The sequence below is a fragment of the Enoplosus armatus genome, chromosome 17 (assembly GCF_043641665.1).
Source record: "Enoplosus armatus isolate fEnoArm2 chromosome 17, fEnoArm2.hap1, whole genome shotgun sequence".
In the NCBI taxonomy this organism is placed as follows: Eukaryota; Metazoa; Chordata; class Actinopteri; order Centrarchiformes; family Enoplosidae; genus Enoplosus; species Enoplosus armatus.
The window spans coordinates 8,569,111-8,583,732 of NC_092196.1; the positions used below are offsets into that span (position 1 = coordinate 8,569,111).

The following is a 14,622-nucleotide window of genomic DNA, read 5'->3' on the forward strand; positions in this document are numbered from 1 at the left end:
TTACAAATTAGATGATGTTTGGCTACATAATGTATTTATATTTCGTGTTTGTAGTGGCACATGTAGCCTACATGTTGTTCTCTATGTGTGATGCTTGTGAAGTATCAGGTGACCCCCGGAAGGGTCCTGAGTCGCAGGTTGGGAACCTCTGGGTCACATGGTTGGGCTGTACACCTGGCTCTGCTGATAGGGAACCGGGTCCGGCAGTTTGCTGAGGCCACCACAAAATAGAAACTGAGCAACAAAAATGACTAAAACCTTCATATGAACAATGTCATTTAATATGAAAATACAGCGTATAAAAGCAGCTAAATCAATACAGAGTTTATAAGTTTCGGAGACAAACTTTACAGCAACCTGAGGATGGCGAGCGGCACCGCGTGCGCGCGCAGTTCAGAATGCGCCCTGCACGCGCTCCCAGTCGACTGGAGTCGAAAAAATGGTGGCCAGCGCTCGAGTGCAAAAGCTCCTCCGACGATATAAACTAGCGATTGCCGCCGCATTAACTATCCTCCTGATCCAAGGGCTTGTGGTATGGAGTCTGAGAAGTCTGGAGGAGGGCGAGGCAGAGGTGAGCCACACTTCCTCCGGTTATTTCTGGTACAACAGTGATTCCGTTGGGTTTAATTGTACAGCTAGCCGTTAGCGCCGTGCTTAGCTCACTGTGTGTTATGATACAGTAACGCTAGCTGACGTTAGCTAAGTTAGCAGTTGAGGAGTAACGTTAGCGCTGCTCCGAAACATTTCGGAACCAGCCTTGTCCTGTCTGTCTGTCACTAACCACGGCACCAGACTAATACAGTACAGTACACAGTGCTACATGTTCATTACTATGGAATTACTATTACTGATAGTACTCGTTGTATTAACTTATTTAAGAAGCAGTAGTGGTCTTCACACCGGTGATTGTCACTACATTTCATTGGGAGTCACTGTGGTGTTAAGAAAATGTGGCGATGGGCAGACAGACGAAGCAGACAAGCCCGTATTACACATCTGTCTATGAAGTGATGCAACTTTTTGTTACCATGTGAAAGGACTCCGTTATGATTCATTTGTCGTTAACAGTTAATCAGTATGAGCTGACTCGCGTCATACAGCTGTGACAGGATATTCAGCATCTGTTCTACTTTGTTTATTTGTATTCCGCGTGTTTATATCCACCAGAGGCCTCTCTCTGTCTCTGTGACCTTCACTGAGCTTTGAATCATGCCCAGAGAGGCAGCATATCCCGGGATAATGGCTAAAGTTAAGCAGAGAGTTGCCTCCACTACCATGCCACTGAGACAATTTATTTAACATTAGTCAAGTCCACCGTGGGAAGCTCACCTCTGTGTCCCCCTAGCACACCTGGAGCGCTCTACCTTGAGGCAGTGTCTGTTCCTGTTCCCCCTCTAAATAAGGCGAAGGGAGTTGTTAACAGATGTGACCTGTGGAGGACTGTGCGCACTGATAGTCATAGGAATGCAAGCTGAAACCTGAGTTGGGAACCGATCTGTCTCCCTATCATGATATGACAAGCGTGGACTGTGTATAATATTCCTCCTAACATGGATTAATTTCAGATGTTATGTTGAGTCTTGGAGGGTGAGGCAGGCAGCAGATGTAATGCAGTGGCTTCAGTGGAGGAAAGAAGTTTCTCAAAGAGGGGAAAAGAGGGATCATGATAGTTGTCAGTGCCCTCTTTCCACTAAGACAATGATGTGGGCCAATTCACTTAACTGTAAGATACACAGTAAACACAAACCTAATTCGCAGTAAGTGCCCGGTTCTTTGCCGTTCATTTAACATGAGTGACGCCAGCTGAGACAAAGTAATCCATTTCCTTTGGACACACTTACGCATGACATTGTGACAAAACAGGCAATGTGTCATTCATCATATTACAGGAGTAATGTTCCTTTTGACTTCTATCACCTGTTATACGCCTCCGGGCTTTCTGCTGCTTCATCAGGTGCATTCAGGCTTAAACATGCTTCAGCAAAGATACAGAGGAATGTCTGTAGGGGGATGTGGTTAAATGTAGCTCACATAGGACTGTAAAGGGGCACTTCTAAAATCTCAACACAGTGCTACACATAGTACTTGCTGTCCAGATTGTTCATTTTTATTAATAATCCAGTTTCCAATTTGTTTTTTTTTTATGAGTAATTTAAAGTTGGAAACAGGTCTCATTCATTACTTGTGAAGTCTGGCTTCAGAAACGTGACACTGCTGATCAGTGCATGTCAGCCTGACATGCAACTATGTTGGCAGACATCTATGCAGATGTCAGCACACAGGGTCTGTGCATGTTTGCAGAATCAAATTTCAGGCTTAAGAATACATTTTAATCATCACTTCACCTCTAAACAGTGCGTGTTCAGTCAGGGAGGCTCGCCAATATGTGCAACATGAGCGAGAGTGGCTGGATTCCTCTATGCGCTCTCTGTGGTCTCTGTGTTAACTTGCATGAGTGGCTTGCTGTGCATGTGTGAACACAGCAACATGCATTATATTAATCAAAAAGGATTGTGAGGACAGACGAAGAAGGCTGTCATCCTTGTGTCACCCTCTGCTTGCCTGCGCTCTCCCCGCAGAGCTGAGTGCTTGCTGCTGCTTCCCGCTTCAGCAGATGGCGACGCTGATATGGTTTCCCTCGACTTTAATTGGAAAGTAAAGAGGCTGCCTAGCTTGCCTTTGAATCAATACATTTTTGACTTGATGGTGTTAATTAAAAGCTGTGAAAACAAGTGATAAGGAAAATTGAAACGTTAGCCTCTGCTGCATGCTTGTCTTCTGTGTGAGAACATTTACTCTTTACAGCCGAAAAGTAAGTAATGTCTTGTGTGTTATGTTAGCCGACAAAAGGCAAAGATCTTCACACTAGTGCCACCATGGAAAGAAAATACACCGCCACTGATTGAGAAAATGTGTGAATAATCTAAAATTTTATAGGACTTAAAAGTTGAGAACAAATATGATTAACCCTCATTCACCACAGTGAGACAGAATTGTAACACTGCTGCAAACAATTGTCTTATCCTCAATGTTGTTTACTAGCACTGCTGTTAAACTGACCTTTTCCAACAAAACCAGTTTTCAGCAAACAGATTTCTTCCCAGCTTTCTTCTTTAGATTCGCAGGAGCAGTTTTAGTTGGACTTTGGATTTGATTATTTTAGATACAAGGACACTGCTGTCACATTGACGCTGTCTGTGTCTGAACTGGACTAGTTACACATATACTACATGGCTATATAATTGTGTTTCTTTAGCAGAAATCTAGCTGTGTGCCTCTTAATCCTTTACCCTGATTAAATGAACCCAGGAGAAACCTGTTTAGGTGACATTTAGGACTTCAGGTTTCTGTCAAAAGCTGACAATAACCAGGTTGCTCGAGTGCATAGAAACTGCGAAAGAGGCTCACACTGTAATGACTGGTATGTATCTGGGTTCCACAATGCCTCTTACTGTAATGGGTTTGAGAGTTCAGTTGGCAATCAGTATCTGACTGTGCTGTGTTGGTTGGCAGCTGGTTTATTGGCTGTGTATTATCTGGCTCCTTGTCCTACCACGCAACTCTGGTCTCTCTTCTGTTCACACCGTCTCCGGGTTGTCGGCGTGCCAGCGGCGGGAGGCGAACGAGCCCATGTTCTGCCATATCGTCTGACAGAGGCAGAAAGCTCTCAGCCCACTCGCTGTTCTTCTTCCTCTTCTCCAAGTGCACATTTTTAAGGGCTTTTTGTGTGATCCAGTAATCTACGGTGCCAAAGCTGTGATGCTGTTTGGCTAGAAGGTTTAAAAATGGCTTGAGTCCTGTTTTCTTTTTCAAAGCAATTTTTGGAGGTGTGATTTGTGCTCCAGTAAGACTGATTTTCTCTCTATACTCTTGCATTATAATGATATTATACACTTGGGACATTGAGACTGTAGGAAGAAACACAGATTAGTGATGGTTGTGGTGTATCCAACACTAGGTCCTCACATCAGTACAGTACATCAGCTCCTTTGTGTACAAAGACACTGACACTGAACTAAATCTTTTTAGATGAACGCACAATATTTACGCTGATGAAATATTGAAAAGATAAACATTCTAGCTTTTATTTATATTAACTACAATTTTCTATTGGAGGAACACACGTGAACCACAACTTTCTAGACTTAATGTCTCCTTTAGGGATGTTACAGCAAACTATCCCTACTATGAGACTCTTGAACAACTTTATTACTTCAAAGCAGATATACTGTAAGAGGATCATGTCCTGACATTTTAGGGGGTCTATAAAGTCTCAGAGGATGGTTTCGAAATGCAAATGTCAAACACAAATCATGAAGTCATGATGAAATACTTTGATGTTTAACAACAAAGCTGGGTCATCAGCCTGTGCTGATGCATAATATATCACTTTGTGTGTTCACAGAACAAAATATATCCTGACCCCTCATACTCATTAAAAAAAAACACAGTAGCTGCCTAATAAGGATGCATTTTTCCTGCATTTTCTGCCAGAAGGTGTAGTCAGAGGTTTGTCCAGGTCTCTACAGTGAATCACTGGATTCATTATGTGTCTTTGAGAGTGTGTGGCTATCCAGAACTGTGCTTTTTGCAGATTAAAGCAGAGGCTCAGCTAAAAATAACCCAGATCAGAGAATTGAAAAAAACAAAACCAAGTAAACACATCCTACCCTCTGGGGCTCTTTCAGCTGTTGTCTTAGTGGCAGTCTTCGTTTACCTTATGTCAGTCTTGGATTGTGAATCAATGTCCCCTCTCAGTAGTGTTTGTTCAAGATGTTCATATGGAATGACTGGCAACAAATTTGGATTAAAAATGTATTTTAATTATAAGTCCCCCCCTTTCTCTTTCTCTCTCTCTGTCCTGCTTTCTTCTTCTCTCCCCTCTCTTCTCAGAGAAAAACACGACGGTCTAAGCTGCCTGACCACAACAGCCAGGACCCCAAGAGAGACGCCGTGCTTTGGGAGAAACAAAATTCTTTGTCGGGAAGGAACAGGGGCAGATGGAGCGCCAAGTTGGAGAGGACGGGGGGCACAGCAGCCAGTGCGCTGAGGAGAGGAACCAGCCGCAAAGGAGAAAAGCCCAACATCAGACTGAAGTCTCCCCAGGAGCGGGGCATGACTGGAGCTGGATTGGATGGTGTGGTCCTCCATGACCTGTCCAGCAGCCGTAACTTCAGTGAGACCAGAGGTGGCGCAGATGGGGCGGCCAAATTACCTGCTGCCCCTGTTCAGGGGGAGCCGGGCAGCGTGGACGGGGCGCACCAAACCCCTAGCAGTGACTTTGTGCCTAAATGTGATATCACAGGCAAGGACGCGCTGTCTGCCCTTCATCGCGCCGGGTCGCAGCAGTGCCGACAGGAGATCGGCAACATCGTGTGTCAGCATCAGGCCGGGCAGCTCATGCCAGACGCACTGCCTCAGTTCTGCCCGCAGCTCGGTGAGGACCGTTTAACATTTAGTGTGATGGTGATAAAGGTCCTGACAATCTACATCAGAGTTTTCTGATCTGGTCTATTTTTCACTTATCTCTGATTTTATATACAATGAACTTGTACTATACTATACTGTGTATATCTGTAGTACACACCTGCAGTATAGCATTCATTTGTGTGTGAAGCTTTGTAGGGAAAACTGAAAAATATTGTCTTTCTCAACACCCAGCCTACAAGATATTAGTCTTTGAAACTCTCCAGACCCTACTGAGTCTGTCCTTTATGTCTCTGTCCTCTTTGTTCAGGTGTATCAAATCAGGTCCAGGCTGTTGGTGAGCTGGACAACAGCCTGTTCAAAGTGGAGAACCCCGTCAGAGTAGCTTTCGTTCTGATGGTCCATGGCCGAGCTGTACGGCAGCTGAAGCGCCTCATCAAAGCCATATATCATCGTGACCACTACTACTACATCCATGTGGACAAGGTAAGCCCTAAAAGGTGATTACAGCACCTTGACTACCGTACATTCCCTGTTATATGGCGTCACAGTTGTCCTTGCTTGCTCACAGACCAACGTAATTCTGCTTGGATCATGATAGAAATATCCAAATAAGAGTGGATTCATTCCTCTACTTGGAACCGATCATATCTGGAAAAGGTTCTGCTGGTGATACTAGCTTTCAGTATTGTTTATGTATGCTTAGGCTCAAGTGTATGTGGCACCTAGCTTGGTGCTAGCGACACTGAGCTCACAAATGCTTTTACTGGTTAGGTCTTCTTGCATTATGAAGGTTAAATTTATCCCACGGGTCTCTCAGTGTGGTTAAGGGGATTAGCCTGGATAGAGTAAAGTGTGGTTATTCTTAGGGGCTGGATTTAGTGGAGGAAAAGCCTGCTGTTGTGTGTGCAGCCGGAAGGCAAAAGACAAATGTATGGCTGACTGGTGATGCTGAGGCCTCAGGTGTGTTTGGTGCAGACGGCAGAGAAACAGGTGCCTGTTCTCAGTGCACCTGTGTAGCCGGAAAGGTTGCTGAGTCCTGGGGAGTTGCTCTGTTCTGCTGCCAAGGGACGGTGGAGAGGCTCACTGCAGGCAGTGATGAATAAGAAGTCAGTGGGACAGTCGCACCCCAGTCACTTTGCCATCCTCATCTATCTCTGAGGCAAAAGCCTGTTTGAGAGATGAGGCTGTAAACCAGGTCATGTTGTACTGGACTCAGTCTACCAGCTCCTTTGCACTCTACCACCCAAACCTCTTTTTTCCTGCTGTCTACAAGCGCAGACTGTGAGTTTAGGGCTGTCATTGTGCTTCCTTTTTTCTCTGCTGTTGTCTCCTTTATGAACACGACCAGGGAACCCACAGATTCTTGAAATGTCTGAAGAGGTCCTGGCTAAATTTAAGGCTTTTGAAAAGAATGCTATGGTTCTTGTACTAAGTGTCCACTTTTTGACTGTGCTTCAATAAACACAATTGGACTTTGTGTCCCTGAACAATTAATTTCCTAGTGTCTTTTTCCTCTTAAACTGCCAAGTTATCGCTTCAGAACCTTTTATTAGCCATGTTTATTTGGAAACAGGCTGCTTGTTAATTAGTAGGTAATTAATCTAATTTAGCTCCAAGGGGATATTAAAACAAAGGTCTTTTGAACCTACAGATTTTGGCTTCCTGCAATTGTCAGACAACTGGCCACACATGCTCACTCGAGGCAACAGTATATCTCTTACCACTTTCAATGTGTCTGCATAAATCTTGACAGCTGGTTGGCTCTTTGACTTCTTCCATCTCATCCTATTTTCCCTCCTAAAGTTTAATCCTCCCTGCTTGACATTTGCTTTTTTTTCCTGGTTGCATCATTAAAGCTCAGTTCATGTGTCGCTGTTGCCTGTGTCCACTTTTGCAAGGCTTGTCACCCTTTGCTACAAGTCAAAAAATGGCTCTTTTTAATTTTCTCTTTCTGTCATCATTGTGACCCTCAACACAAAGCACCACGTGGCTGCTGTTCTGCTCGGATCAGATTTTCTCTCTCAACATGAGCCAGCTTTGTGTGGTTGTCTTGGCGCAGTGGCAGCTGCAGATCTATGGGAACTAGATTACGTTTGTGATGCAGAAACACAGCTTTCACTCTTTCACAATTTAACTGTTTGACATTTTGCTTTGAAATTCTCCAGCGGTCTGGCTACATGCACCGGGAGGTCCTGCAGATAGCCCAGCAGTACCCAAACATACGAGCCACGCCCTGGCGGATGGTCACCATCTGGGGTGGTGCCAGCCTACTGAAGGCCTACCTACGCAGCATGCAGGACCTGCTCTCTATGCTGGACTGGAAGTGGGATTTCTTCATCAACCTCAGTGCTACAGATTTCCCCACCAGGTCAGTCAGCAGAGTAGCATTATTTACATGTAACTTTCTTAGTCCACAGCAGATTTCTAATATACAGAATATCCCTGTGTATCTCTGTACTCACTGCATTTAACCTTAACTATGGTCGAAGGAGGGCCCCAACTCCATTCAAGTGTTAAATACAGTATGTCCAGTGCAAATACTGCTGTTGTGCATCAGACTTTTCCAATTTGTGTTGATTATTTGTTGATTGCCTTTTTCATTGGTGGTTTAATCTTTCAATACTGCAGGCATATTTAATTCCCTTGCTGACCTGCAGTGACTTTTACTGCAAAATTAGCAGTAGCAACATATACCACATGAAAAGAGTAGTGTGGTAGCAGCATTAAATTGATTGTTTTAGTCATTGAATCACAGAGCTGAATAGTCTTCTTTCTTGCTGGATTTCTGTGGATTTCTGATCCCCTATCAAAGTATACAGGACTTGGTTTGACAGGTTTGGTTGGATGCACACTGACAAGCCTGTGTCAACCAAATCCTGTCCAAAGTTAGCTGATTTCACTCCTGGATTATCAGCCAGCGCTTCCAAAAGAATCCTCTAGACATGTTTTCTCTTTCTTGACCCGCCTCTTCTTTTCTTCTTTTTAATTCTCACCTTACCGCCCTCCTGCAGGACCAATGATGAACTGGTGGCGTTCCTGTCGCAGCAAAGAGACAAGAACTTCCTCAAGTCCCACGGGAGAGAAAACGCCCGGTGAGTATGCCTGCTGTAAGATACAGACCAGCTGAAACACACATTTGTTTGGCATTTTAACATTTAATCCAAAACTGTTGTTTTTCTTCAGTAAACGAAAGGGATAGTTCAGAGGTAGTAGTAAACAATTGATGGACACAAAATCACTCTATGGATCCTGCTGAGATATTCCAGCAGGTTGGCAGCAGCAAATGAGACCAGTTAATAAATATTTTAAACACCATGCTGCTGATATCACACACGAGAGGCAAAAAGCAGCATGTTAAACTGCTTCTTCTATCATTATTAGATACAACCTGGCAGCTCAGACAGAAATGGTTTGTTTGTCATTTACTTTGTTGAATGCTGCAGATTGCACTACAATGTTTCTCCCCCACCTCAATTTAAACCGTGTTCTGTGTTGAAGGTTTATTAAGAAGCAGGGCCTTGACCGTCTCTTCCACGAGTGTGACAACCACATGTGGCGTCTCGGCGAACGCAGCATCCCAGAAGGCCTGGAGGTCTCAGGTGGCTCTGATTGGTTTGCGCTCACCCGCCGCTTTGTGGAGTACGTCATCAACTCCCAGGATGACCTGGTGTCGGGGCTGAAACAGTTCTATTCCTACGCTCTGCTCCCCGCCGAGGTAAGTAAGCCTTAGGTGGTCTGTTTATCTCCCGTAGTTGAGACAGACAGTTTGATATACAAGTCTGTCTCATGCTCGTCCTCCCCTGCCAAGTCAGAAGAGCCTAGCAGCGGAGATAATGTAATACTTTAAGCTTTGAGGCGCAGCGTGCAGCAGAGGTGCCAGACGAGAGGAGAGTTCCCTAGAGACTGACTGTGTGGTTTAATGTCTCAGAGGAGGTGCAGTGGTCTCTGTTGTTTGCTGCCATAGAGGCGTGACCTTGTGCTATTTAGAGTCAGTGGTTAGAAACTGTTTATACATTTCCTCGATGGTTTACAGTAACTTCTCCCTCACACTGCACACCCTTTGTTGTTATTGCACAATGTTGCACGTGTGCATTTACTCCTGCCCTTTCTTCCTAGTCCTTCTTCCACACGGTGCTCGGCAACAGCCACATGTGTGACAGCCTGGTGGACAACAACCTGCGCGTCACCAACTGGAATCGCAAGCTGGGCTGTAAATGTCAGTACAAGCACATTGTTGATTGGTGTGGCTGCTCTCCCAATGATTTCAAACCACAAGACCTCATCCGGATCCAGGTGCGATGGGAGCCAGCTGCAGAACAACAACAGCAGCTTGTAGTTTTCCAGTTTGAGACACTGGTCTTCAAGGCTCATGTCTGTTTTGTTTTTGCTTTTTCTGATCCACAGCAACTGACCCGTCCGACGTTCTTCGCTCGCAAGTTTGAGTCATCAGTCAACCAGGAAGCCATAGACATCCTGGACACTCATCTGTATGGCCAGTACGCTCCGGGCACCGTTGCCATCAAGGCGTACTGGGAGAGCCTGTTTGAGCAGTCAGATGGCGTGTCCTCACTCAGTGACGTTGCTCTCACTGCTTACACTTCTTTCTTTCGCCTGTGTCTCAAGAATCTGGCGACTACTCAGAGCAACATGGAGGCTTGCAGGTCTGTAGACACTGTGTACATACATTTGTGGGATCTGTAAATGAGATAACGGGTGTATTTCTGTGCTGAATTGAAATGTTTTATTTTTTTTCTTCCACTCACTGCAGGTTTGAACCTGTAGGCTACCCTCTATCTGTACACTTGTACTTTTATGATGATCGTTTCCAAGGGTATCTGGTACGTCAGGAAGTTCAGGCAGTGGGTTCAAAGGTCAGGGAGACCCTGGAGATGTGGGCAGTGCCCCAAACCGCGCTTGTCCTCGAGTCAAACCTTAAAGAGTTTGAAAGGCTCAAGAATCTGGAAGTAAGTATACTTCTTGTCTAAAGAAGTTGATGAGGATTCTTCATTATCACTAGAGTTTCTGTCCTGTACAAACTTTTAATATCAAGGTACCTTAAGAAAGCTGCTGTATAGGAAGATTTTCTTCCTGATATGAAGACATTGGGGTGGTTTTATCTGGGATCTGACCAAAACTGAACTTTGAAGTTTAATTGGTTTAAAGAATATGTTAATATTGGGACGACGGCTCGTGCAGAAAGTGCTAACACATGCTCTCACTTTGTCCTCGAATATTATATGAAAGTTAAAGACAGTTAGAGACATTGTTTTGCTGCATTGTGTCTCATCAAGCATTATTGTTTCAGGATTCTGCAGACAGTGATTCCTTTTGTCTTTCTCCCTGGCAGATCGGCACAGAGTGGGATCCCAAAGAAAGAATCTTTCGTAACTTCGGTGGGGTGATCGGCCCTTTTAATGAACCACTGGCAGTCCAGAAGTGGGCACGTGGTCCCAACCTCACAGCCACTATTGTATGGATTGACCCAGCTCTGGTGGTGGCAGCATCTTATGACATTACTGTGGATGTAGATGCAGAGTACACCCAGTACAAACCCCCTCTGCAGCGCCCCCTGCGGCCCGGTACCTGGACGGTACGAGTGTTAAAACAGTGGCAGCGTGTGGCGGAGGTTCGCTTCCTTGTCATTCCCTTAACCTTCAAAGATAAGGAGCCACTGCGCAAAGGTGAGACGTGGATCCAGAGCTTTTGATTGTCATTATGTCAGTTTGAAAGATAAAGCTGGTGATAGTTTATACTTTTCTTGTTGTCGTCTCTTAAATACTTGCCGACTTCCCTACTCTGTCTGTGGCACTCAGCCCATTTGTTCTTTAGACTTATCCCTTAACTAATCCCTTAGTTTGATGTGTCATATTAAATGTGATGGAAAGTTTTGTTGGGTCATTTAAAAGCTCATTTTCCCTTTCAATTTCTCTTTGTCTGTAAATCTGAATGTCCCTTCCAGAAGAGGACAGTTGGCTCCACGCAGGTCCTCCAGGTAACCTGTACCTGGAGCAGAGCTTCCAGCAGCTGAGCTCCCTGCTGAAGCTGCCCCCCCAGGAGCCTGCCATGCAGGAGGCCCAGCATAAAGCCCAGCTGGTGGGTCAGCCCCTTGACATGTGGGTGGACAGCAGCATAGGGTCCTTCTGGGTTACAGGCGACCTGTGCGCCACACAGACTTCCTCTTGCCCAGCCGTGGGACCTTGCACCAAGACCTCCTGGAGCTCTCTGTCCCCGGACCCCAAGTCTGAACTGAGCCCAGTCAAAAGTGACGGGCGGATCAGGTAGCCCCAAGAGAGGAGAGACTGTAGACTTCAACACATACACAGGAAGATTGAGGGAGAGCTGGACCTGCACTGGAGAGCTCCAAGAGAACCCGTGTGGACCGGATATTGTCTCAGAGCTCAAGGGCACATAAACAACAAGACATCTTCCTGCACTGAGGAGTCGAGACATTCTCAGTGAAGTGGTAATACAGACTTGAAAGAGGAGGATGTGACTGCTGGAAATTTGCACATAGAAGTTTGGAAGCGCGAAGACTTGTGTCATTGTTTTCTGAATGGTTACACGGATGCCAGATGTATTGTGTTGTTTTGCTGGCACACAGGTTTCCCAGTCCGGGTCTGTCTGGGTCGGAGTTTGAAAAGAAACCTCTGCGCGTGTTTGAACTCATGTTTGAGCACGCAGTTTTCAACTTTTCCACTGCTTTGACAGAGTCAGGAAGCCGTTGTGAAAACTCAGCCTCCTCGCTGTGCTCAGTCTTCATTTCAAGGGAGAGTGGAAGCTCTGAATCATATTATCGTGCTTATTTTGAAGCATTGTTATGTAAGCATGTGGCGGAGACAGATGAAGTGCACTTTACTGTAAGACTATAATGTTACACAGAGGTCACTTGGTTACAGTGTGTAGAAGTTAAAAAGTCATGGATAAGGTCACATCACTTGTCATTTTACAGTAGACTCTAAGGTAAATGACCTGCACCGTCACTCCCCCGCACAGACACATCACTAAATAGTCGACTTAAAAATAAGGAAAGAGTGAGGGTTCTTAGGTTTAGAGTCTTATTTCATTTTTAGTTGTGTTTACTGTGGTAAATCGTGATTTCTTTTGTTATTTGTTTCGTCCGTTAGTTCCCTGAACTGACTGTAAAGTGTTAAGTTGTCTTTGATGTCCATTGTTGCAAAAACAAAAAGAAGCCACTCCGAGTTGTTTTTCTGGTCAAAGGAAGTGCCTGGACAGCTGCAGCATCAAGTCTGCAGATAGGGAGGTTGCATTCAAAATTCCTCTGAAATAGTTGACAAAACAATCTCAACTCAAAACATCCAGCTACAGTCGAAACCTTCAGAAGTAGGTCTTAAGTTGAGATTGTTTTGTTCGCCGTTTCCAAGGTTAAGAATGAACCGTCGAACTGAATTAATTTGGCTTTTTGGCTCCAGACTTCTTTAAACTTTAAACTCAGCAAGGTGAAGAAAATTTGGATAAAACTTTGAAGGAATAGTTTTGTGAAATACGTTTATTTGCTCTCTTGCCAAGAGTTAAATGAAAAGATCGATACTAACTATGGTAAATAGGAAACTACAGCCAGCAGCCGGCTAACTTAGCTTAGCACAAAGACTGGAAGCAGAGGGAAACAGCTAGCCTGACTTCCAAAGGTAATCAAATCGGCCCGTGCAAAAAGACGGGTAAAAAGAACAAGTCGCTGTTTTACAGATGGTTGTGTACCAGCCTATTTCTTGGTCGGGACTAGTACTGTCCTGGAATCTCCGCTGGTTGCCCGGTAACTGGTCCAGACCAAGAAATAAGCTAGTCTGACAAAAAACAAAGCTACATTTGTTTTTACACTTCTATTTTGTTCAGATTAAACAAGCGACATATAACGTGTTCATTATTTAGCTTTAGAGGTGCTGGTAGCTGGGTGTTGTGACCTTTGAACAAATCCAGGCTAGCTGTTTCTCGTCTTTGTGCTAAGCTAACCGTCTGCTTCATAATTATCCTACAAAAATGAAAAGTGGTTAATCAATCTTTTCATCTTAACTCTCGACAAGACAACAAATGCATGCATTTCCCAAAATGTTGAACTTTTCTTTTAAATTGCAAACTTGGTGAGACATAACATGTTATACCTCCTGTGTATCAGTTAATATGCAGTATTGTTACTCAGTGTGCTCTGTTTGCCTCACAGGTTGGTTATTGTTCACATTTCATCTCCTAAGATGCATTTCAATTCAACTCTAAAGTCCACCAACCACAACTGGTAAACGGCACACTGTGCGTTTGTGTTTTTATTGTAGCGTGATCGAGAGAATCTAAGCTGCCTTTACTCATTAATTGTTTACTACGGGATAAAAGCTTCCAGAGATGTGCAATGAATGCCTTTTCAGAGGATAGTGAAGCCCCCCCGTCTGCGTCTTAGTTGGCATTTTTACCTATTTTTATGTGACCTTTTATGTTCTTAAATAATAGTCGGCCACCATATGAGTTTTCAAGTGACCTTGTTTACCTTGCACAGCACAGTTGCTTCAGTGAAGCCCCAGTTTTATTGACGTAAGAGAGCAGAGGAATCGACGTAACAGATGTTATTTTTCTATACTGTTTGAGAGGAAGTGTGTGTGTTCGTTCATCTCCAGTTCTCTGTTAAACTATTAAAGACTGCTGTCTACTGATGTTGTCTTTGACAGTCACACCTGTTCAGTGTCGTTTGAAGCAGACCTTCTGTTTTTTGGGGGGTGGAGTGGGAGATTGAGGTCTCTGTCCGCGCAGCAGTCCGGTTGGTGAGTCATCCTGGTCTCTGTGTGTTATCTGAGGACCTCAGCCTGTCACTGTCTGCCTCTGGAAAAGCTCATAGGAAAGGCAACCTGACTGATGACTCAATAAAAGAAAAACACTTACATGAAGGTTTTTGTTGTTGTTTTCTCTCATCTAACAGAATCTAGTTGTATTAAGGTGGTAATTCCTGTTGCTTCTAATATTCCAGATGAACTAAATTAAACCCACTTTTTAGTCCAGTGGGTTTATAACGTGGGTTTTCCTTTTAAAGCAGATGTAGGAGGTAGGGCATGTTTATGGGAAGGAGAGACGCTCTCCAGGGTGCTGAAAAACTTCCTTGTTGTCACTTCCTTGTAGAAATGTCTGACATGGTTTTACCTCATAAATACTGTAAGTTACACAGTCATGTTCGTCTCTAACTGGAACGCTCCC

The 14,622-nt window shown here is 44.4% G+C and overlaps 1 protein-coding gene across 1 annotated transcript; it reads left to right on the forward strand.

The window, feature by feature from the left end:
- Positions 1-439: 439 nt before the first annotated feature.
- xylt2 (xylosyltransferase II) lies at positions 440-11,769 on the forward strand. The gene is made up of 11 exons (XM_070923408.1): positions 440-571; positions 4,894-5,437; positions 5,738-5,913; positions 7,596-7,798; positions 8,442-8,522; positions 8,929-9,145; positions 9,547-9,723; positions 9,835-10,091; positions 10,199-10,394; positions 10,778-11,111; positions 11,390-11,769. The coding sequence occupies exons 1-11, from the start codon at positions 440-442 to the stop codon at positions 11,710-11,712; spliced, it is 2,640 nt and encodes an 879-aa protein (XP_070779509.1). The 3' UTR covers positions 11,713-11,769.
- The last annotated feature ends 2,853 nt before the right edge of the window (positions 11,770-14,622 follow it).